Here is a 24,495-nt window from a genome sequence, read left to right as displayed (position 1 = left end):
CTCGGCCTCGTGCCGAAATCATACGTATGGCCTCTTGCCAAAATCATAATAAATACGGCCTCATGCCAATAACATAGTAAATACGGTCTCGTGCCGATAACATAAATATATGGCCTCGCGCCAAAATCGTAAATACAGTCTCGTGTTGATAATATAAATATGGCCTCGCACCAGATATGTTTCAGGTATTTACATTCTGAAAAATAACTCATTTATCATATATTCGTCAAACTCAGTATAGCATAACTCGTATTTCAAAATACCTGAATATATGCTTTGATTGTAAAATCCTTCATATCATGATTCACTTCACATAAAAATAAAGTTCATGCCACACATATGCCGTTTAAAGTCATGCTTCATATTCTAAAATCATTCTTTTTGGCATCTCATACATACATATACATTTTTCATCATAATAACAGTATTTTCCAAACATACATTTCATATGTAATATACAAAGATAGCATAGGTTTTTCTGAAAATAAATGTGCTCATAATTAATAATAACATGCATGGAAAATTACTGTTTTAGTTTATTCCCTTACCTGACTACTGAGAGAGCCCCTTAAAATCCTAACCTGACCCCCATAGGATTTCCTACTCAATACCCTGAAACTCAAAACTCCCAGTATTAATCATCATTATTTTCATGCGTACATCAATTCTTATAACTATCACAAAGTCTAATTTGACTTAAAAAGTCTTACCTCAACTCTGGGATGATTTCCAACTTCGTTTTCCCAACGATCCGCTCCGGCAAACTTGTAGGGAACTTCGCCAGGAGCGTCGTGGTAGCCTCAAATCTTCGATCCGGCGTAAAAATAGCCCAAAATCGAAGAGAGAGAGTGATAGGGCCGAAGAAGAGAGAGAGAGTGGAGAGGAAGCTTGCATATGAAATAAAAATCGGATTTTTCATATTTATAGGTGGCGGAATTCGTCGACGAGCCCGACCTTCGTTGACGAGTTCTTCAAAAATTTCGTAGACGAAATCCACTTCTCGTCGACGAAATTCAGTCAACTCCGAAACCCCTCTCGGCATTTTCTCGCCAATGAAGTCCTGTGTTCGTCGACGAAATCCTTTAAGACTTCGTCGACGAAATCCTGTGTTCGTCGATGAAGCTTGGCAGCTTCCTTTTTTATTTTATTTTGTTTCCATTCCCTTTTCTTTTCCTTTCAAAAATGCAATGTCGTCGACGAAGTCTACAGCCTCCTTCTATTTTTGTTTCTATTTCCCTCTCTCTTATTACTCAAATTTCTATTTTAAATTCGGGTCGTTACAATATATGTTCTTTTAGACATATTTTGACATGTAAAAAAGTAAGAGAGGGGCGAGAGAATGAGAGAAGATCATTAAGTGTGTATATTTGATTTTTATAATGAAATATCTTACTGATTACTCTCGTAGATGTAGGCTTTGCCGAACCACATGATTCCTGGTGCAGTTACTCTTATCTTTACTTTCTTTATATTGTTATGGTTGTGAAATAATTCTGTATTTCACCATTGAGATTGTTGCATATGGTATTGTTTGATCCTTTATAATGTTTATTCCGCTGTGCATTGTTGGAAGAGGCGTTATTTTCACAACAAAGTTTAGTAACCAAATTGAATCTAAAACATAAGCTTAGTGACTAATCATGAAATGAAATTTCTCCATATTTACATATAATCACTTGGTATTAAATATTAAAAATATGAATAGTTAAAAAAATATTTTCCATGAATCATATAGTTTAAAATTACCTAAAATGTGTGCTTGCTTAAAATTAGTAATAAAATTTTTAATCTTTTAAAATTAAATAAAATGTGATATAAAGAGACACATACACCGTGAACTCTAGCTCTATAATTGTTCTAAAGAACAATTTGTGCTACAGGTCACACGAAAAAGGATCACAAAAAAATTTATAAGTGTTACTCTATGATTTGTTCGAATCTCTATGCTTTTAAAAGGAAAAATCGAGAGTTTAATTCGAGTTAAATTAAGATTTAAGCTAATTGTGGGTGGTGGTTATTGGGAAAAGTATAAGATATAGGTGCTCTCTCACACCCTCTCATTGATTGCAAAAGTAAAAGATTTCGAAATGGATCCAATCGCTTAATAATGAGCAGGAGAACCCCTATACACACCTAAGAGCACTCCTACCTGCATATCCATACAAGACGCAAGTAGGTGGGTCGAGGTCCTATGAGGTCCTCAATTCCTCATATTTTGTACTTGAAGATTAGGGGGCGGACATACTTCATACTTTCAAATATCATTTGTAAAAATTCATTTTATTTTGTTATGAAAAAATGCTACTTATCACATGCTAACATAGTGAATAAATTAATAGGGTGTGAGCCCTATGGGAATCTACATGAATTTATATTTCACTTTTTTGTCATTTCAATTTATAACCATTGCAAATCTTGTGACAAAATGCATTAATCATGATAGAATTTTACGATACGTTTGAAATTTGAAAAAATAGTGGGAAAATGAAAGAAAATTAGGAAAAAATCAATTTTTTATTTTTGATACAAAAAAGTTTAAAAAATAAAAATATATCAAATCTATAAATAAAAATTTAATTTTAAATGTACTTAACAGTTAATTTTTGTTAATATAATGAAAAGTATAATTTCTTCTAATTTTTATTTATTTTTTAAAAATAAAAATCCTTAATTCAAATTTAATAAAGGTCTCCAAAACCACATAGGCAGTCAACCGAAAACGAAATGGCGGCAAGCCGCTACCGTATCCAGAAGTTATGGCTATGGCGATCAAACCCAAACGACCGAAGCAGAAAGGGAGCACACTCTCCTATGAAACTTCTCTCTGCTTCCATTCCAATGGCCTTTACTATACCCCTCACTTCGTCTCTCTATCCTCGCTCCGTTGCTGCGAAACCTTTGAGCATCGGTTCCTTTGATTTCGGACCGACGAAGAAGATCCGAGGACTTAGGGTTTCGGTTTGCAGAGCTGCTGCTGCTTCGTCGGTAGTGTTTCGAGATCTCGACGCCGATGATTTCAGGCATCCGCTCGACAAACAGGTGGATTCTTATCGATCTCTCGCTGGTTCGTCTTCTTCGCGATGTTATGGTCGTTGTTTGCGTTCGTTTTTGGGGGGAAAATGTGGTCGCCTCGTTTGGGGTCTGATTTAGTTTGGTGTTTTGCCTTCAGTTTTGTGTGTTACGCTTGCTGCGTGAAAAATAGAAGCGAATAAACTACACACAGGGTTTCTTGAGCCGAGTTCAACTGAGTCTGATACAATTATTCGGCTCAGTTCAGACGTCTTCCTAAATTTTTCGAATTCAAAACAGCACAAAACATAATATTCAAAATCATTTTAAAAAAAATCATTTGGAAGTTAAATAAAAATTGGATTTCGATGTTCTACTGGTGTTACTTATTTATATATGTATTTATTTATGTGTTCAGAACACGCTGATTATGAGGGCGATTCCAGGGTTAAACGAAGTTGTAAAGGCTCTATTAGGTAATAAAAATGTCAGATATCTTTGGCTCAATTCATGATTCCCTTGTTTTTATTTTAGCATTGGCAGTTGAGCTGTGGTAATTCTCCTGTATTTCTGTAACGTTTCAGCTTCTTTTAGTTGCTTGGTTGATTTAATTTGAAGATGGTTTAAAAATTAAACTCAATTCAACTTTTTCCATAGACTTGTTGCAGTGCGTATTTTTTTTATTTAACGTCTCAGATTCTTCTGCAGCCAATATAGTGATATCTTGTTAAATATGCCCTCCTATGCAGAAATATATGTGGTAATCAGCGTGGGAGAAATTTTTAATTTCTAAAACTCCATATGACATATTTTATTTTACTAATTTAGTTTGTTTCAGTTTTAATGTAACTAAACGTACCCGTTTGGAGGTAAATGTTGGCCTATTGGGAATATGCTCTTCTAGAGATATCTTTTGGGATTATGCACAAGCTTATTTTAAATAGGACTCCTTTGTTGGTAAACATTCAGAAATATGCTCTTCTTATTTCGTCTTCATTTTTTTCTTACTCTCAGGCTTCATTATCTCTCTATGAATACGATACACACTTTGGCACCATTTATCTCGCCCCTTTGTCAACGTACCAATAGAACATGACTGCTGTGAGCAGCCTATGTTTGGTCATGGAGAAGGAAATTGTTTGTGTCATCTACATGTAGGTTTCCTCTCTGTGATGTACTTACCTTCTTTGAGTCAGTGGTCTTAAAATCCACAACTATATATCTTTTAAGAATATTAATGGAAAGTTTAGGTAAAACTTAAAAGAAGAGGGACTTACATATGGTTTCTATTGACCTAGGGAAGTTCTATAGTGGGTTTTAGACAAAAAAAAGGTGTATATAATAGTTATATTGATGTCATTAAGGATATGTAGAATGGAGTAATGACTAGCTTTAGGACTATAGGTGGAGCCACTAGGGAGTTTCCAATCACAATAAGTATACATCAAGGATCTGCTTTGAGCCCTTATCTCTTTGCTTGGGTGATGGATGAGCTCACTAGTAGTATCCAAAATGAGGTTCCAAGATGTATGTTGTTTGCAAATAATATTGTCTTGATTGATGAAACTAAGGGTGGAGTAGAATCTAAGTTAGAATTATGGAGAGAAACTTTAGAATCTAAAGGTTTTAGGATAAGTAGAAATAAGACATAATATATGAAATGTAGTTTAGTCATAATAAAAGGAATATTGGTGAAAAGGTTAAACTTGATGGTCAAGAAATCAATAACTCAACACTGGTAGATTTCGATATTTTGGATCGGTTATGCAAGTTAAAGGAGAAATTGAAGAAGACGTAATGCATAGAGTCAAAGCAAGTTGGGTATGGAGAAGTGCTTTAAATGTGTTGTGTGATCGTCATGGTTTTAAATAATGACCGTGATTGTTATATAATGCTATTAGGTAATAGTTTTTTGGGTTCCCAATACCGTTACACACTGTGAAATTGGTGGAAAGAAAAATCACGGCCATTATGGACTGCGAGTGTTACGTAAAGGCCGCTACGGCCGTTACATAACCGCTATAGGACTGTTATATCAAGAAATTTTTATTTTATTTTTTACTTTTCCTTCTCACTTTTGTTCCCCCCTCCCCCCTCATAAATCATTCTCAATATATTGTGTGGCGAGGGGGAGAAAAGATTATAATGAGGATGATAATGATACAAAATTGACTATTTTTTAAAATACTCACAAGAGATGCATTAATTAATAATTTGAAAATACTAACTTGTTAGGAAAATATTTTATTTTGATAAAATTAGCAATTTGATATTTATGTCCTATACTTTTCAACTTCAACCTTATTTTCTTTTCTAGTTATTGTATATTTGTATTATTCGTATAATCGTATTTCTTATGTGTCTAATAGATTGATGGAATGTATAATTTTTTTTTTGTTTTATTAATTAATTTATCACACATAAGAATTTATCATGCATAAGAATAATGAGAAAGTTTAAATACACACACATACACGTGTAATTTTTCTAACAATGGTGGTTTAGTACAAACGTAAATTTCTTGCCCTTATCAAACAACTTCGTTGAACTAAAGGATCCAAAATACATTAAAACTCTTTCTAACAAGGGTTAAAAGCTTAAAAAATGCTAATACACTAATATGTACAAGGTTGTGTGTGCTTGAAAAAAATTCACGGCCATTACACCTACTTCCAGTTATGTGACATCTGCTACTCCCGCTTCTTGTTGCACCCGTTACCGTTACATTACACTATCTACTACTGCGATTTAAAACCATGGTGATCGTAGAATACCTTTAAAATTAGAAGGGAAGTTCTATGGGACGGCTATAAGACCAATTATGCTATACGGATCAGAATGTTGGACAACTAAGAAACAACATATCCAAAAAGTAAAAGTTATTGAGATGAGAATGTTAAAGTAGATGAGTGGTATAACATAAAAAGATAAAACTAAGGAATGAATATATTCGCAGAAAGTTAGGCATAGCTCTTGTAGAAAATAGGATAGGGTGGGACAACTTAAAATGGTTTGAGCATCTACAACGTAGGGCAAATCGTGCGCCAGTGAAGAGGAGTGAGCTAATTACAGTGAGGGGAAGTAGAAGGGACAGGGGTAGACCTAAAATAAATTGGAATGAGATAGTGAGTAAGGATATAATAGCCTTAAATTTATTGGAGGAAATTATCTATGAACACGTAAATTAGTGGAAAAGGGTTCATGTAACTGACTCCACCTAGTGGGACTTAAAAGGCTTGGTTTTTTATTATTGTTTTAATCCACAACTTGTATACCCTTTTGTGCCTTCTGTTTGAACTGAATTGCTTTCGAGTTGAATACTCTTTAAATTCTCTTAGATGAAATGTCAATGCGGGCTGAAAATGTATGTCTTTGTAATGAGAGCACCAAATATTTTTTTCAATATAGAAGAAAAATTATCCATTAGAATGGCCATACTGTATCTTGACGTTGTGTGATCCAATAATCACTACAATGTGTATTGATGAAGGAGCCCAAGTGCACATTGGAATTAGAAATTGTAACATCCTCTCTAGCATGGTGTGATGTGGCTTAATTAGTTCTTATGCCTTTGAGTGATTAATGGGCCATGTGGTATGTTGTGGCCTTGTGATTCTTGCTGGATAACTTCTCGATATATAGGATAAACACGTCCAATTTAATTCTCTCTCTCTCTCTCTCTCTCTCTCTCTCTCGCCACATGCACATGTATTGCACACATACATCTCTCTCTCCACATGCACATGTATTGCACACATACACCCTTCTGCTTAGACGGTTGAAAAAATAGGTTATCCACCTTGGTTATGTACTCCACTTATGCATGTGAATGTCGGAGTCGCCACTAACCTTTTAGTGTGGTTGGAACACATGATTAGTACTCCGTTAGGGGTAGAATGGGTTTACGTTATCAGAGCTGGGATCGGGAGTTCGATTACGCGAGGGAAAAGTACAAGCACTTCCTACGCGCTCGTTCTTACGAACGGTACCTAATTAATTTAGAATTATCTCTAAGTTAATCTAAAAAGCCTTTAAAATTACTCCTCTAGTAAACTTATTAATACACGTGCAAAGTGAATAAATAAATAAATAAATAAGTAAATAAATAATACAAAAATATATGTAAAATCTAAATATTTACATATTCCCTCAGAACTAAAGGTACGTAAAACCCGAAAGCTAATACCTTAGCATTAAAATCATAGGGATAAAAATCAAGAAAATATTTAGAAAATACGCTCTCAAATTTTGAAATTGTATAGAATTTTTTCATATGAAAATATTAGTATGGGAGGTTTTAATATATGATAATAGGATAATCAGCAACTACTAAAATATTACAAATATCAAAATAGGTAATAAAATACCATATATACTATAATACTAAAGATACTAAAAATAAAAATAAAAATAAAAATAATACATAATACATAATATATTGAAAGTACTAAAAACACTCTAATAGGTAATACCAAATATCCTAAAGATACTATATAACGTGAAAATACAGATACAATATATTATAAAATACTACAAACACAGTAACAACCTAATAAATGATACTAAATATAGTAGTACGACATATCGTTCATAACAATATAATACGAACATATAAATACTTCAAAAAATAAGCCACATAATAACTAAGTAGGATAATAACATACCATAAAAATAAACTAATAGATTAATAACACTCATATAAAATACAACCATGTGAAGAGTCAACAATGGAAACTCATATTGACAAGAGAACCGAGATAAACTACGCCTAAAGAAACAACATAGATAAGTATATAAACTGTAATACCTATAAATATACCGGACAATAGGTTAAATGTACATAGGAAAGATATAAGACATGAGTGAGAACAACAGAGGGCCAAAAACTCACAGCACATAATGCAAAATACTGACACTAAAGTACAACCGGTAATTCATTACATTTTAAACAGCATTAAGATAGAACAATAAAAATTTAAACCTAAATGATACTATGACAAAACAACCCTTCCAAAAAGGAAGAAACTAAAATAAATTTAAACAAAATCAATATAGGTCGTATGTAACCTAATTAATAGTATTGCAAAAAGTGAACCTGGTCCTAGCGAAAAATAGATTAATTGTATACGAATATATCATATTTAAAGCTCTAAATTAATAGTACGAATAAAAAAAAAACAATAAACTTAACATCAACACCCTAACATAGCAAAAATATATCATATACAATAGGTATAAGCCGGCCTGTAGTAGCATTGGTGAGTGCGTGTTAGTGCTCTGTCGAGACAGTCGTTTGCGTGTGTTGACCTTGTGTAGAGACAACAAATTACAGGGACCAGGAGGTCTGGAGATTGGCTCATGGATGGTGCAGCAGTTGGCAGCAGAGGACTCCGCAGCTTATCTGACTGAATGAGACGTGGACGGCGCTGTCGGGCTGGTTCGTGTGTGCCAGCCGTGAAGATGTTTCTGCTGGACAGTAAGCTGGAGCATGGAAGTTGCGTGGTGTGTTGCTTTTCCTAGCGTGTCTGCAGGAAAGCGTAAGGTTGGCTGGATAGGTCTTCCTGAGGAAGGTGGAGGCTTTCGGTGGTGTCGATCTGCGGGTGTTTTGCCAGTGAAGGTGCCAGTGGGAGACTCGCCGTATGGTCGGACGAATCATAAAGATGGCAGATGAGTGTGTGTGTGGCAGCGAGATTCAGCAGAAGGAGTGGCCGGATTCGGTCTGGGGAGAGGAAAGAAGATGGGGGAGAGCAGAGAGGGTTAAGTGAGGGACCAGGAATTGATACTGTGCAGGAGGGCGCCGGGTCGTGGAAGGCAGAGGGTGGTTCCAAAAACGGCAGGCTGTGGGACTCACGTGATAGATTGAGAGGGAGTGATGAGAGTATGAGGGAGAGGAGATGGAACAGGAAGAGTGCCGGAGATATTAAAGAATGGGGAGACTTAGTGCATAGGATTAGAGGGTTGACTGTAACGCTGGATGTTCATGGAGAAGATAAGAAGATGATTGAATTTTTTGTTTCTTGTTTGGTGTGGTTTTCGGCCTCTGCGCGCCCCCATTGCTTGTGCGCCTCCAATCTTTTGGCTTGCGAGATGCCCCCCTTATATAAAAAGAAAAAATGCTTAAAACCCCGAAAAAGCTTCCTTATATTGATTTTATTGTTAAATTTTGTTCTTAAAATTCTTGTAAGTATCGGATTCTGCTTTTATTAATGGTAAGAAAATGAAAATAGTTAATAATATAACTGATTATGTCTATATAATAATAATAATATAATGATCAAATAAGGGTAAGAAATAATGTATAACTCATAACTACAATACTAAATACTCAAAAATAAGTATAATAAAGCGACACTATCAGTAAAATAATAATAATAATACTTATATAATAGTAAAAATGCTAAAATAATGAACAATAAAATAAAATAATAATAATCATAATAATATATCTAAAATTAATTAATAGTAAGTAATACTACTAATACTACTGTTAATAATAAAAGATAAAAAAATTATAAGAAAGTAATAATGAAAATACTAGAAAAAATCATAATGATAATAGCAAAAAATAATAATAATAATAAAAATAAGGTAATACATATAATATGACAAAATAAGAGGGGACCCCTTGTGCTATTGGTTAGGTGGCAAAAATAGGTTGTTCTACACACTGTATGCATGTGCAACAGCTTGGCTTAGAGCTCATTTTTCATGGGCTTGATGTGGGTGGATATTTGGATCTCCTCAGTATCGAGAGTCGTGTGATGTCGTGTTTTAATGGATCTTTTTTAGGATGTATTTTTAGTGCCTGAAATTATCTTTGTTCTCCAATAGCTGTTGTTAAGTGCCTGCTAAACATTTCTTCTGAATGTGTCATTTGCAGGAACTGTTGCAGAGCAGGTTATGCTTCTGGAGAATATAGGAACATCAGTTCTTGTTTCCAAAAATCAGGTCATTTGACGTTCAGTAAAACATTTATGAGGAAGACAGATATCTTATATCATTAAGTTGTATAATTAGTTAATTACATTATATTTTTGTTCGATTGCTCTTCCTACTAATGAAAATTTCTTTTTCTGCATAAAAAAAAAAATTGTTGGATCCTGACCTGTGGGAGTTGTACAACTTTTAACTTTTTGATGAATAAACAGGAGAGGGGAGACATTCTTTGCAATTAAGAATTTCATACTTATTTGAGAGACGGCCCTTGGAAATTAACTTATGTTTTAAGACATTCTTAGCCTCTGTTAAAACTTCTGAGGAGAGGGCATATCTTTTTTTTTTGGTCATGGAATATTAAGATAATCATGTGGTTTTTGTAGGGGTAAATGTGGAGAAAGGGTATGATGATTGATGAGCAAGAACTGTGCATGTGTGTTGGGGTTTTTGGGGGCTGCCCCAGGGGGGGGAGGGGTGAGGGATGGATTGGGAGGGAGATGGGTGGAATGCAAGAGTGATTTTTCATTTAATTCATGCACTTATTATTAAAGTTGTATAATGGCAAGAAATAGTGGTTATGTATGTAGCTTTTTTATTTTTAAAATATTTATATGCATGAATTCTGTAATCATGCACATAAATTCTGATATTTAACTAAAAATCCAAATTCAATTTTAATGAATGATCCTCAAGTAAAAGTACAAAATCAGTTTTCATGAATCATCCTTTTGCTATCTGCTTCTTTATCCTCTTCATCTGCCTACTGCTACTTTGTCAAATTAAAAGCACATTTGCTACATGGTTCTGGATACTTTTATTAAGCATCTGCTCCCCCACATTTCTTTTTGATTCAAAATTACTTCTAATAACACTTTTGGTCAATATAGCATTTCCAATTATATTGTTTATCCCGTGTCTTTAGTTTCTATTTCTAATCTTATCATTCTGTAAAAATATTACAAAGCCCTTACTTTGCTTTTGGTGGATATTATTTTTATGGGCAAAAGACACACCTCCCTTGAAGTTTGGCCAAAAGACAGAGACCTACCTTGAGGTTTCAAAAATGCCCATAGGGACCCTTCACTTGAAGAATTTGCAAAAAAAAGACACAAAAAACTCCCTCTTAAAAAAACTTATCTTTTTTTGCCCCCAAATAAAAAAAAGGAGGAGGTTTGTGCCTTTTTGGCAAATCTTAGGAGAGGTTCGTGGAATTCTTGAAATCTAAGGGGAGGTTTTTGAAATTTTTGAAGCCTTAGGGGAAGTCATTGTCCTTTTGCCAAACCTCAGGGGAGGTTAGTGTCTTTTGCCCTATTTTTATTTTATATATTTTTAGGAACCTTTCAATATCTCCCCTGTTTTCTTTATCCCTTTCACTTTATTGGATTTCAATTATTGAACACGATATTGAAATTTATTGCATATTAAGGGTTTAAGGTTCATGATGAGCCGTGTTTTGATTTATATTAACATATTCTATGTTGTTTTTTTAAACCTTTGGTTTACTGCACAGTAGTGCTTCTTTCTTTTAAAAAATTTAACATATTTGGCAGTATCATTCAAGTGTATGCATTTCAGCAGATGTTCTAATTATGCAATTGAAATGTATTGAGGAAATTAAGTTTTTCCTTTGACTGATTGTTTTATTGTTTTGAATGTTGTATCAGCTTTCTGATCTTCATCAATTAATGGTTGAGGCTGCAGAAATTCTGAGTGTTGAGGCACCTGATCTATATGTCCGTCAAAGTCCTGTACCAAATGCATATACTTTAGCCATCAGTGGTAAAAAGCCATTTGTTGTTGTTCACACAAGCCTTGTGGAGCTTTTGACCCGAGATGAGTTGCAGGTTTTTTAATTTTTATCTTTCATTTAAAGGACATCATTGTGATTATTTAAAAATGCATGTTCTCCGCCCCTTCATTGTGGCAGGAAATAAATAAGTATTGTTTTAAATTTTCTTAGTTTAGCATAATCTCGAAGCTCAATTTTTGTTTTGCAGCAGATTTTTTTTATTAATGCTGTTCAGTTTTGTTTCACTACTTCATGATATGCACACATACATGCACCCAATGATACTGCTCTCTCTCTCTTTCTTGCATGCACACCCATGATACTGCTATATATAATACAATGGATTGTTATTGACTTCGTGTTGTTCAATCTATAAATAGGCTGTTTTGGCTCACGAGTTGGGTCACCTGAAATGTGACCATGGTGTTTGGCTTACATTTGCAAATATTCTCACTCTTGGGGCCTATACTCTACCTGGTAGGTGTTTGGTGCATTGTTATGTTAGGGTTGAGGTAACCGAGGGTACTTTTTACGTCCTCAATTAATGTAGAAGTATAAATATTGAATCTCCTACTGGGAAACTCAAATCAGCGTCTTTGATAAGTTGATCATAACAATTAGATGAATTTTAACTTTTTTAGATTGCTTTGTCAAATTTCATCATCATCGATAATTTGATAATTGCAGTCACTCAATTGTGTCTCTAATTAATATGAATTACATAAATAATGAGCCAGCTATAGCAGTTCTCTAAATTATACTCCTCGTCCCTTATACTGGGGGACAGATTACTCACCATTTTGTCTTTGAACACGTCTGCCTGATGCTAAGCCATTATAATGATGAAATAACAAGTCAGATTCTGATTTCTTGTTATTTTTCTTCATTATGGATGGAAAAATGTTTTGATCGTCTCTTGATTAATCATTTCATGTTCCGCATGCAGCCATATGTCTTAATACTTCATTCCATTTATAGAATGCTGTCATTGGATGTACCTATTTACTTAATCAATGCATGTCATAGGGCTTGGTGGGTTGATTGCCCAGCGTTTAGAGGAACAGCTATTCCGTTGGCTACGAGCAGCAGAGCTCACCTGTGATCGTGCAGCTCTTCTTGTTGCTCAAGATCCTAAGGTACACAAAATTACAAATCAGTGAGCTTTTAGAAAGTGAATGCCGACATACTTTGATAATCTTTTCTCTTCAATGTAAGTGGGTTTGGTAATCTATTGATTCTATTCTCATTGTCTGCTCCTGCAAGAGGTGGTCATCTCTGTTCTTATGAAATTAGCTGGGGGCTGCCCTTCTTTGGCTGATCAATTAAATGTTGATGCATTTTTGGAGCAAGCGCGTTCATATGACAAAGCTTCTTCAAGCCCAGTAGGGTGGTATATAAGGTAAGAACTAGCATGCACAGGGCCCAAGAAATTTTGGTTACTTTCATGAAAGATAGCTAAGTAGTTGATGCTATTCAGAAATGCTCAAACAAGGCAACTTTCACATCCTCTGCCTGTTCTACGTGCTCGTGAAATTGATGAATGGTCAAGAAGTCAAGGTTACTTGTCACTTTTGAAACGTGCAACTCAGATCAATTCTGTACAGAAGGTTTAGCAGTGGCCTGGCAATAGACATCAGTATCTAAATTCTAAAACAGCTTCAACAGGTCACAACTGAATGGTTAGTTCATTTAACTTTGTCTGATCTTAATTTTCCAGAATATTTTACATGCTGAATGGTTCTCTCATGGGAGTTCTACACCATTTGTGATGGTCATGAATCTATATATTGCATGCTTGTACTATTTGCATTAGTGCATGTGTGTGTTTTGTCTATTTGGGATTTTACCATAGGATGTGAAGGCGAAAAATACATGGTGGGATGACCATGTTATTTAAGCTATTGACTTGGTGCCTGTTTTATTAGTCATGGAAGTTATAATAAGTTGTTATCACCCACTTTCCTAGAATGTATTCTTGCTTGTTGACAGGCTACACCCAATTTTCTAGAGGTGGACAATTGTGACACTGTTTAATTCAGTTAAATTTCTGAATTAGTCAGACATATCAGTTGAAATTCTTCATTGATCAAACCAACTGAAATTTAGTTTGCTAAATCAGCCAAAATTTATGTTCAACTAATTCAGGGAACTGAGCTCACTAAGGATGAGATTGTTTTGCATGACTGGAGTGGACTGAATGGAATTGGATTGGATAGGCTTTTATTGTTACCTGATCTCATAGCCATATATGAGGAATTGAGTGGAAGTTTTTAGTTTCTATACCTATGATAGTTATCCTATTCTGTAATTGGGTTATAACAAACATGGGCCAAGCTCCCTTAGGCAAGTTTTAAAGAGGCCAAATAATGGACTTCAGAGCTACCCAAAGCAGCCCAGAGTAACGTGAAGGGGTATAGCCCCAAATCAACCAATTTTTTCTCCAGTTCACCCATTTAATTTGATTTTAACTGAAGCCCTACAATTACCCATGAATGCACATCATACACTGTTATGCTGATGGTTGATTGATGTTTTTGGGTGTTCATTCAGGTTTGTCATTGATCGATCCATACTCTTATTTTGTGCCTCAAATCAAGACTGTAAAGTGGGATTTACTCAGGGAGCATGGAAGATCGATTGTATTCCTGTAAATTCTTGGCTTCTTTGGATAGCTAATAAAATAAACCTAAGAATGTGGAAATAATTCTCAAACATTTTTTTTTTTTTTGTTTTGCGGGGGGGGGAGGGGTGGGGTGGGATTTTGGGGATGCAGGAGGGGTTGGAGGGATATAATTCTTATGCAAGTATAGAAGATTTTTTATGGTCATTTTGTGGCAGTTTCCCACGCAGCCTTCTCTCATGTTTCTCAGTTTGTATTCTCTGATGTTTATAAAAAATAAATAGCAATATATATATATATATATATATATATATTTTCAAGCAGAGCAGGTGTTGTATGTCCGCTAACCAGAGTTCTCGAGTGCCTGTATTGTTCCTGAATATAGGTTGATCTGTCTTGGAATGTTTTTATTTTTTTATTTTTTTTTCCCACAGTAGTGCATTGTTCTGTCATGCCTCTGAATTCCTTGGTCCGTATGGTACTCATAAAGTTGAGAACTTTATTTTTGGGTTGTGGAGAGGTTTATTGGACTCGAGTTGCACAACGAGAGGTCGTCAGACCCAACCCGAGCCCCTTCCTCCTCTTCATGAGTTTCGAAACTTGGACTTGATGCTGCCAACATGGTACTCCTTGCTCATGCTATTGGCTTGTTCTTTTACCCGAAGGGCCAGAAATGAGACCTTAGCACTTCGTCTGAAAAGTAGGGAAATAAGAAAAGAAAAGAAGAGAAGAGAAGGGGATATTAAAAACAATGCTTGTGTTATCTTTTTGTTTGGGCAGCAAGCTGAAATGAAGGTGATTTGTGGAATATCAATTAATAGAATGGAATAAGATAGGAATACACATTTTCATGATGAGATTTGGGATTGGTCTTTATGATTGGTTTTGTATTATTATTTATCATATGATGATGCAAGGGGGCTTTTAAGAGATTATGATTACAATTTAGAGTTGCAAGGAATTGAGAATGACTATGATCATAATTAACCATGCTACGTCTATTGTAATTTTGACTTGGAGGTTTTTTGAATGTTTTTATTTCCTTTGGTTACAAGTGATTCGTTAACCCTCTTATTTTTTTTTTTTACATCAATAGTCATGTTCAACTATTCATTCTAGTTATTGAATGGATTCCAATAGGGGAATTTAGGGGGCTTGGTGTGATTTTGAAAACATTTAAAACCTTACAACACACCTTTGTTTTTAGCCCATGTGACTTGAATAAAGAACATGATAGATATTTTAAGTCCTTGGTTGAAGGAAATTTAGAACGAAAGAGGATAGACTTCAAAGAAAAAGGAAGTGTTAGTGTTTCTCTTATTTTCTCTCCATTTTCTTTGTTTAGAGGGAAAGTTAAACCTCTTACTGTTTAGTTTTTTCCCTTTCTCTTGATTCATCATTAGTAAAGCAAATAAAACTAAAATAAATAAGAATTTTTTTTATATATATATATTTTCACTCTCTACTAAATACTATTAAAAAAAAAATTTTATTTTAGTATGACTAAAATTTTAAGAAAATTAAATATTAATGACGTGTAAAATTAAAATTTTGTTTACAGATTAAATTTATATTTTAATTTTTTTATAATCAAATAAGAAAATGCGAATTCTTTCATATTTTTCCTTCTTTTATTTAGTATTTTCAAATTCCAAATAGAGTTTTAAAGGTAAATTTTATTTTTATTTTTATAAATTCACTAGTGGAGGGACGATCCTTCCATATAAAATTTATAATTTGTCAATAAGTGCTAACATGGTGGATTGCAAATTCTGTATAGACTGATAGTTCTTTCTAAGTATATATATATATATATTTGTATTTTAATACTATTTTCGAGTCAAATAAATCAAGAGAAATAATTATAAAAAAATAATTTTCACATGTAAGATTTGGAATACATCGATCTTAAAATGTTTCATTAATGTTTGGACCCATTAAAATGTTAAAAGACTCTCATACTCTCCCTTTTTTATCTCAACTTCTCCTTTTTAAAGTAGAAGTCAAATAAAAAAAATATTTGATATAGTGTTCCACCTTTTTTATCTCAACTTTTCCTTTGTTTTTTAAAATGTCCTTTCAAAAAATCATAAGGTTAACCTCTAACTAAATTATGTAGATCCAAGTGCTAACTTGACATTTGTATTTGATGTTTTTAAAATTTTACGTGATAAAACTGTACCTTGATTTATTAGAAATTAAAGCGTTTATTATTTGTTCAAGTAAAATCTCTCTCTCTCTCTCTCTCGCTCTCGCTCTGGTTCGCTCGCTCCTAATGCAGGAAATGGCGACGGAACTGAGAGGTGGCGCCGCCGCTCTGCCCCTATCCTTCCGCCGTGCTTCGGCGTTACGACGCCGTGTGCCGTTCTTCAGCACTATGGGACCGCCGCGATTAGGCTTTGTCGCTCTGGCTGCTAAGAGAAGCCCTAAACGTCTCAAGTACTCTGCTCCTCGCTTCTTCAAGGTAGGTTTCTCTTTTGCTTTTGAAAGCAAGAAAAGTACTCTTCAGTTCCTAGCTACCCTGTTTTATGGTTCATGGTGTTCAAATTTGCTGAAATCCAGGTTTTCAAACAGTATTAATTGTTTAGCAGCTATTTTAAAAAAAATTGGGGGTGCATTCAGCATGAGTCTGGTCGAGTCAACACAGTGGATTCTTGAACTTGATTTAACTTGGAAATTTCAAAGCTTATAATTTGACTCGATGACGATCATTTAAAATTGTTGAACTTGAGTTTGTCTGGACTATGATTTCTTAAAACTCAAGCTCAAATGGATTAAACTCCATCTGGTTATCGAATAGTATAAAATATGTAATATGAAATAAATTCATACAATATATATAATAGATCACTTAGATAATATAAACTAACAAAATAACAAAAAGGGTATTAAGCTCAGTTAGGCTCATGACTCATGAGTATTGAAAAACTCAAACTCGACTCATGCTACTCTAGTAAACCTAGCCCGACTTTAACTCGAACAGGGTTGAGCTAACTCAAGCTAAATATTCTACAATATTTCTAAGCCCTTAGAAAACAGCAAAGCAACCTGGTTTCACGACAAATAATGTAAAAGAATTGGAAGTACAGCGCAGATCAATTTTTGAAATAATAAAAAATGTTATCTTCTCATGTTTTATATATTTTAAAATATTTTTACTATATTGCTTTTTCTTTTTGTATTTCATGCTAATATAATCAACTCATTCTTAACATGTTTTGCTTTGATTTTATGTTTCTCTTACACTTGTTAGTATTAATATGAATGCTAACTTTTAATTTTTAACAGATCATTTATTTTGTCCTCTCCAATGATGAGGTCCTAGCTTTATCCTAAGCTACAGAGGGAGTCAAGCACTCCTAGCTCATAAGCTGCCTTGCTCAGTTACATGTCTATTCAAATCTACTTAAATTAAGGGTTGTTTGGCATCATTATCAAAAATTATGAAAACCAAAACCTTCTAGAAATGAAGACTAAACATTAGAAACAAACTAAAAATCGAAAGCTAGCAAATTGGGAGTTAATATTTCTAGTACTAAAACAAATTAAAAACTTGATTGAACAAATGCTCATTTAGTCCTTGAATCATATAACAAGTTAAAATATGTTTGAAATAATAAAAATACAAAAACAATGCAAATTAAAAATGTTATAATAAAAATAAAAATTATTGTAATTATTATATTTTAGAATTCACTTTACAAGAACAATCTTATTCTACATGATAATTGAAAAATAGTAATTTAAAAAAAAAAATTGTCTTATTATTTTTATTTTTGGCTGTTTTGAGTTTAATTATATTTTAAACTCATATGGTCATTTTATTTTAAGTTTAGTTAATAATATGTATAAAATGAATACTATAAAAAAAATGTATAAAATGAATGATTTAATCCCTAAAGTTAATTCTTGATATTAAAGTATTATGGCAACAAGTTGCCAAAATAACTAAAAACTATAAAATTTGATTTACAAACAAAAATAGAAAACTGGCAATGTAAACAAGTAAAATTCCGGACTTTGTTTCTTCAAAATATAGAAACAAAAACAGAAAACAAAAGCATAAATGATACCAAACAAATGCAAAGGTTTTCATTCTAGATTATTTATTTAGTTGCCATGTTAGGAGTCATGATTGGGTTGTGAGAGGGTAAAAAAATTGATAATGGCGGATGGAAATGTTTGGTTCACTTTGCTTACTGTGGTTGAGGTAATAATATCAGGAGGATGGCTTGCTTTACATTGAAGCTGACCCATCAGGAGCAGACAGTTGGAAACTGGATCCAGTTGTTGAACTTTTGAAAGAGGGAGCTGTGGGGGTCATTCCCACAGACACAGTGTATGTTTCTTCCTTTACAGCTTATGCTTCTTTACTCCCCCTGTTTTTTCCTTAATTGAAATTACAGTATGATAATGAGCTTCTATGCTCAAAAGAGAGGCTTTTGGAAGTGGTTGGGCAGCTGTAATTTTTTTAGATAATTTGTTCTTTATTACAACTATCTGCAGTTGTTGGTCTAGATCTTGTTATGTTTGACATGTGCACTAATATTTGTTGTAGTGGTCATGCTTGCAGGAGTCCGTGATTGGTTGTCCATTGTAGGTTTTTCTCCGTGTGCTCATAACTCTCATTTTATTTATTGGTTTTATTAAACTTCCACTTTGTGAAATTTGCATTATAAATTCATTTCTTTTGATTTTGCATTCCATGTTGTTTTGAAACATAAGCCAATATGTTGTCTAAGAAGGAATGTGATTGTTGGTTAGATTGACCCTTCATTCTGAGAGCAAGGAGTACAAGGCAAGAAAGATATGATCAATTTTTGAACGGCATTGCTGTTTGGTTTCCAAAAATAAGAAGCTGACCCACCTTAATAGGCTTGTTGTATTATTGTACATTGTTGCACAAAGTTGCCCCAGATCATGTAAGTTGGTGGAATAGGTTTCACCGACCCCATCTAGCAAGGCTCAAGACTTGGTTTTGTTGCCGTTGTTCTGTTGTGGAGTTCTTTCTTTAATTCACTCTAGTCTAAAATAATGTATATTCTGGGACTCAAGGGTCATGTTCCGTTGATTTCTCATCATCTTAACAATCAATGGTGTATAGGATGAGGGTTGGTTTCCTAATAATCCAATCCTTACACCTCATTACTTGTGAGCTAAATCTGAATTTCATTTCCTTGGTGGATATTCATGCATTTGAGTTTGTATGTCCTGTGCTCTATTTGATAGCTGTAAATAAAAATTATATTTTCCCTCTTAATAGGTATGCAATAGCTTGTGACATGAAAAACAATTCAGCCATAGAACGTCTACGAAGGTAGTTTTCTTACACTATCTTGTAAGATTGTAAGTGCATCTGACTGCTTCTTTGGTCACAAGAGTTCATATACATTTTCTGGTTGCAGAATAAAAAATATAGAAACTTCAAAGGCAAGGTTCATTACTTCTCTCATCCATCACTTTAGTGTGCTTATGACAAGCCTGCAATGTGGCATGAAGTAGTAATTCTCAGGGATTATCAAACTTGTTTTCTGCACTGGCATGTGTTCAGTTTGCCTTTATGATGTATCTGCATCATCATGCTTTCTGATCATCTTTATTCCTCATGCAGCCCCTTAGTATTTTATGCCACTCCTTCCGGGATATAGATACATATACAACAGGTTTCCCTCGAGGTGATAACCAAGGTCATACGAACACTTTTCGAGCTGTTAAGCATTGCTTGCCCGGTCCTGTAAGTATGATCATTTGACTATTGCTAGCGCTATATCTGGAAATTTGAAGTATCCATTAGTTGAATCCTAAAGCCATTCTAACTGCTACAGACTATACCAGCAAAGTTGCAACCTTGGTTCCTTGATCACATTATGATCCATGAACTTTGTTTGCTCTCTACTGGATGCCTTCGAGTACAGTAGGTTCCTCATGGATATGAAATGGAAAATTTGTAAATGTAACATAACTATTGTGTAACAGTACACTTTCATCTTAACTGCAAGCAAAGGATTACCAAAACAGTGTGCAAGATATGGGACAACGGCTGCCAAATATGCATCAAGGAAGAATGTTGGTGTCCGTATGCCTAATGATGCCATATGTCAAGCAATTCTAGCGAAGTTGGATGCACCATTAATATCCACAAGGTTGGTTGGAATTCCTCTTTTCATCTTCTTCCTATTCTTTCTTTCTTTAATTTTGACATGATAACTGCTGCTGGAAACCTTGCTATGTTTTAAAATATGGTTTCCAGATTGATCTTCAAGACGCTTATATGAAGTTTAGCTGCTGGCACTTTTTTTTCTAATGTCATGTCTATGTACTGAACTTCTATGCTTTGTTTTAGTGTCAAGTCACCAAAGGAAAACGAGTGGATGATAGATCCCGTGGTGATAGCGGACACATATGGACCTGAGGTATTTGACTGTCTATCTTGCTCATGAAGCCAACCCTCGAACACATACACAAACTATTCCAGCACTAAAATTACTTGGTTTAATTTATCACAGGGTCTTGACTTTGTTGTTGATGGTGGTGTTAGAGTGGCTGACCCTTCCACTGTAGTTGATATGACAGGGAGTTTTCCAAAAATCATACGACAGGGAAAGGTATGGTCTATGCACGTTTTGTAAGTGTGTTTTGCATCATTTAATTACATTTTATATGCATATGCTTCCAAACCAAGGAGTGTTAGGTGTGGGAAGAGAACTCAAATAAAAATTGGACATCCAAAAGAATAAATTTTTGTTTCGGATGGGATAAATAAGAAAAAAAAAAATTGATGTTGGAAACTTCCTGCTGTCCCCCCAAAAGGGCATTTTGTTTCTTAACACATTAACATTATTATTATTATTATTATTGGGAGGAAAAAACCATTTACATTTAGAGCATGGTGCCGCTGGTGCCACGCCATGACAAGGATGAAATGGCATTTTTTCGTGCTTGTAGAAGAAAGGAATAGAAGACTACTAAAATAGAAGCATGGAATGATGCATGAACACAAAGAAAGTGAAAATGCAGAGGATTTAATAATTAGTTAATAATTCAAAAATGGGAAAATGAATTGATACATACGAAAAATAAATAAGGTGAAAATTTACGAAGGTAAAAGAAAAGTGGGATGTGGCAAATCACCACTCAGTTGCCTTTGGTACTAGATGATGTTCTTTGGGCTCTTGGAACAACAATTCTTTTCTGCAATCTGTTTACGGGATTGCAATTTTGTCAGCAACTTGCTTGCTTTGTTTATTTATTGCTTTTTTTATTTATTCAGTGAAACATTTGAATATTGTATCATGCTGCTCACCTTTAATGAGGCAATATTGGATACATAATGTATTGAGATTGTTTTGCATATTTGATTTATTTTGAATTTATTTTAACAGTTAAATTATATGAAATTATTTTATAGTTTTTTTTTTCTTATTTTTCCATTATGGTTACTTAGTTGCCTATAAGCATAGTACCACGACACTACTTTTCTCGTAACGTGACACATGTCTTTGGCTTGTTGGTATGCCTTGGTGGGAACTTTGGTTAACATGGATTCGAGATGTCATAGGACGTACTCTGAATGTTGCTGTGACGTTGTGGTTGATTTGGATAGTTGCATTGGTGGCATTCTCAAGTTATGATGTATAATCATTAGACCAATGGTTGGTTACTTGTATATAAATGAGAATGCTGCGGATAGATTATTTTGGGGGAGCACAAGGTGAGCAGCCTACCTCTCCTAGTATCCTATTGGGTACTAAGTGAGTGCCCTAAGGAGAGCTCAGGGGCAGGCTCTTGACAATTGACATTCTTGAGGATTGTCTTGGGCTTGTGTGTGGAATAGGAACCCCATGGGCAACTTGTTGGAGAATGAATTTGCATGGTACTCTCAGCCTAGAGGTTGAGACTTGCACCAATGCCAACCCTCACGTATGCTCTTGGGCAGTGTTGTTTCAGACTCCTTTGGATTATTGAGGGTGTTGATCCTTTCTATGCCTTACTCAAGTAGTGTATGGTGTCACTGCAAGGATTTTGCTTTGAGTAGTAGGTGGTAGGTGCTCCTGCACAAGGATTTTTCTATGAGGATTAGAGTTATCCTTAGTGCTGGTGGAAAGTGATTCTAATTCCTTATTGGTCAAATTATGGAATTATGGCTCCTCAATGACAATCTTAGTTGGGACGAGGGCTTTCAAGCCATAAGACTTGACCACTGGTTTGGACGTTGAAGTATTTTCATAGATGAGGATGAGTAGGAGTCTTGTTGTCGCACAGCCATGACTCAGCAGCGAGACTCCATCACACTTTAGGCAGATTATGGTAGGGGTGGTTCCTTGTGGCTTCGAATTCTGCAGTCACGCTACACATAGCCTATGGATATATAGGATATTGAATTCGATGATTAATTTAAATTTTCCCTAGGCACTTATTTTCATTATCGTTTCTCTCTCTCTCTCCATCTTCTTCTTCTTCTCTCTCTTTGCTGTCCTACATCACGTGCTAGATAAAATCACTTGGTATCACTGTCGTCTTTATTGTTATTGCTAAATTGGATGTTTGATTTATGAGTTTCGTGTTCAGGGACCTAAACAACCCTGGATGGTGACAGAAAGTGAGGATTTTCCTCTGCGTGAAGACAACTTCATCCCTCGCATTGTGTAGAACAAATCTTTCTTGGTAGACCCTGCACAGAGTTCAGCTATACATTGTCGAAAGCTTTGGCCATACAAAAGCGCATCTAAGGTTGGATATGTCTTGCTTGCCTCCACATTTTGGATATCCATGGAAGATAAAACGAAGGATAAAGTCTGTCTGTATTTTAATGTAAATACTTGTTTTGGAGAATGGTACATGGAAAACGGGACATTGTGTTGATTCCCTTGGCACACTTCAATTGTCTTATACTGTCGCCACAAGTTTCATATAAACTTCGTATACAAGATGATGCTCAGCCACCTAACTACAGAACATGACTATCCAGAATCTCCACACATGAGCCGCCCAATGCGAAGGTACGGTTTGGTCGCAAAATGGGATATGAAGTTGGGTGTGCATGCATTTCTTGACATATGTATGGACAGGTAGTCTTTGATCTACAATTTTTCAGTGTTCATGTTACAATGACTGTTTCCATATGGTAGTATATATTTCATGCTTGAAAATAGGACAAATCTCGAAAAAAAAATCTTTTTGTTTAGTTCAACTAGGAGTCGTACACGGTTTGGTGAGGTTTGGTTTTAGCCAGAACTGAAAAACGTACCGAAATTTTCGGTTTTGGGATTTCCGAACTGAAACCAAAACCGAAACTGAACCGAAATTATGCTTTAATTGAAAACCGAAAATGTGGTGGTTCAGTTGCTGTTTTTTGGTTTTAAATCGATTTTTTTTACAAAAAAAATAACCTTTATTTTTCATTATTGAGCATTTTAATTTCTCATAATTTTAACAAAATAAAATATGTTGGGCACTTTTAACAAAAATAACTTTTATTTTTCATAAAGTTCTTAAAAATTTATTGAAGATTTTTATTTTCTAGTGGTTATATAGCTACATTGCATGCTATATTTTTACTAGCCATATTATATATATATATATATATATATATATATATATCAGTTTTTCAATTTTTTCGCATTTTTATTTTTGAAGACCGCGAAAAACCGAACTTTTTATGGTTTCGGTTTCGGTAATTTTTGTACACCCCTAAGTTCAACTATCACAATGTTTAGATATACAAAGATTATAGTATTTAACATGAAATTGATATTCTGATATATTTTCATAAAATTATCAACATATTTTTAAATCTACAATAATAATATTATTTTGCAGTGAACATAATAATAATAATAATAATAATAATAATAATAATAATAATAGATGATGAAAGGGTAGGAAAATTTTTCTCTCAATTTAAATTTTATAAAAATAATAATCTTATTTTTTATAGTCACGTGGCTCATAGCATTAGTAAGTAGTGTGGGTCATGGGTGAAACTTGAAAATTTTAAATTTTGGTACAATACAAATTATACAAAACTTTAATCTTATAAATGGATCCTATTGGTCCACTAGAGGCTTTGTGGGCCCATGCTATATTTAAATTGGCGTAAATTGGGCCTCTACTAACCATAAGCCCGTACAGAGATTTTGTT

General features: G+C 34.3%; 2 protein-coding genes across 4 annotated transcripts; both read left to right on the top strand.

Annotated features, from left to right (window-relative positions):
• Positions 1 to 2,707: 2,707 nt before the first annotated feature.
• Positions 2,708 to 14,677, top strand: LOC131168194 (plastoglobule-localized metallopeptidase 48, chloroplastic). Of its 3 annotated transcripts, none has more exons than XM_058127476.1 (10): positions 2,708 to 3,064; positions 3,428 to 3,485; positions 9,890 to 9,957; positions 11,610 to 11,789; positions 12,115 to 12,211; positions 12,761 to 12,870; positions 13,000 to 13,133; positions 13,212 to 13,413; positions 14,285 to 14,462; positions 14,508 to 14,677. In XM_058127476.1, exons 1-8 carry the CDS (start codon positions 3,011 to 3,013, stop codon positions 13,345 to 13,347), a joined length of 837 nt encoding a protein of 278 aa, XP_057983459.1. In that variant the 5' UTR covers positions 2,708 to 3,010; the 3' UTR covers positions 13,348 to 13,413; positions 14,285 to 14,462; positions 14,508 to 14,677. The 3 variants fall into 3 exon arrangements, with proteins under 3 accessions (XP_057983459.1, XP_057983456.1, XP_057983458.1); XM_058127473.1 differs by having other exon boundaries at positions 2,718 to 3,039; XM_058127475.1 differs by lacking the exons at positions 14,285 to 14,462; positions 14,508 to 14,677 and having other exon boundaries at positions 2,719 to 3,039; positions 12,998 to 13,133; positions 13,212 to 13,348.
• A 1,702-nt stretch (positions 14,678 to 16,379) lies between these two features.
• Positions 16,380 to 23,462, top strand: LOC131168193 (uncharacterized). Its single transcript, XM_058127472.1, has 9 exons — positions 16,380 to 16,818; positions 18,578 to 18,693; positions 19,618 to 19,671; positions 19,760 to 19,784; positions 19,966 to 20,088; positions 20,331 to 20,497; positions 20,698 to 20,767; positions 20,861 to 20,959; positions 22,923 to 23,462. The coding sequence occupies exons 1-9, from the start codon at positions 16,504 to 16,506 to the stop codon at positions 23,001 to 23,003; spliced, it is 1,050 nt and encodes a 349-aa protein (XP_057983455.1). The 5' UTR covers positions 16,380 to 16,503; the 3' UTR covers positions 23,004 to 23,462.
• The last annotated feature ends 1,033 nt before the right edge of the window (positions 23,463 to 24,495 follow it).

The sequence above is a fragment of the Malania oleifera genome, chromosome 11, assembly GCF_029873635.1.
Source record: "Malania oleifera isolate guangnan ecotype guangnan chromosome 11, ASM2987363v1, whole genome shotgun sequence".
NCBI classification, from domain to species: domain Eukaryota; kingdom Viridiplantae; phylum Streptophyta; class Magnoliopsida; order Santalales; family Ximeniaceae; genus Malania; species Malania oleifera.
This window is presented reverse-complemented; position numbering and strand designations above follow the sequence as displayed.

Excerpts from the sequence above, each read along its gene's own strand:
- LOC131168194 (XM_058127473.1), top strand. The coding sequence starts at position 2,725 with ATGGCGGCAAGCCGCTACCGTATCCAGAAGTTATGGCTATGGCGATCA. Across the intron at positions 3,486-9,889 it reads AGTTGTAAAGGCTCTATTAG|GAACTGTTGCAGAGCAGGTT; the intron begins GTAATAAAAATG and ends TGTCATTTGCAG. Across the intron at positions 11,790-12,114 it reads TGACCCGAGATGAGTTGCAG|GCTGTTTTGGCTCACGAGTT; the intron begins GTTTTTTAATTT and ends ATCTATAAATAG.
- LOC131168193 (XM_058127472.1), top strand. The coding sequence starts at position 16,504 with ATGTTTTTAAAATTTTACGTGATAAAACTGTACCTTGATTTATTAGAA. Across the intron at positions 19,672-19,759 it reads GCCATAGAACGTCTACGAAG|AATAAAAAATATAGAAACTT; the intron begins GTAGTTTTCTTA and ends TTCTGGTTGCAG. Across the intron at positions 20,089-20,330 it reads AGCATTGCTTGCCCGGTCCT|TACACTTTCATCTTAACTGC; the intron begins GTAAGTATGATC and ends ATTGTGTAACAG.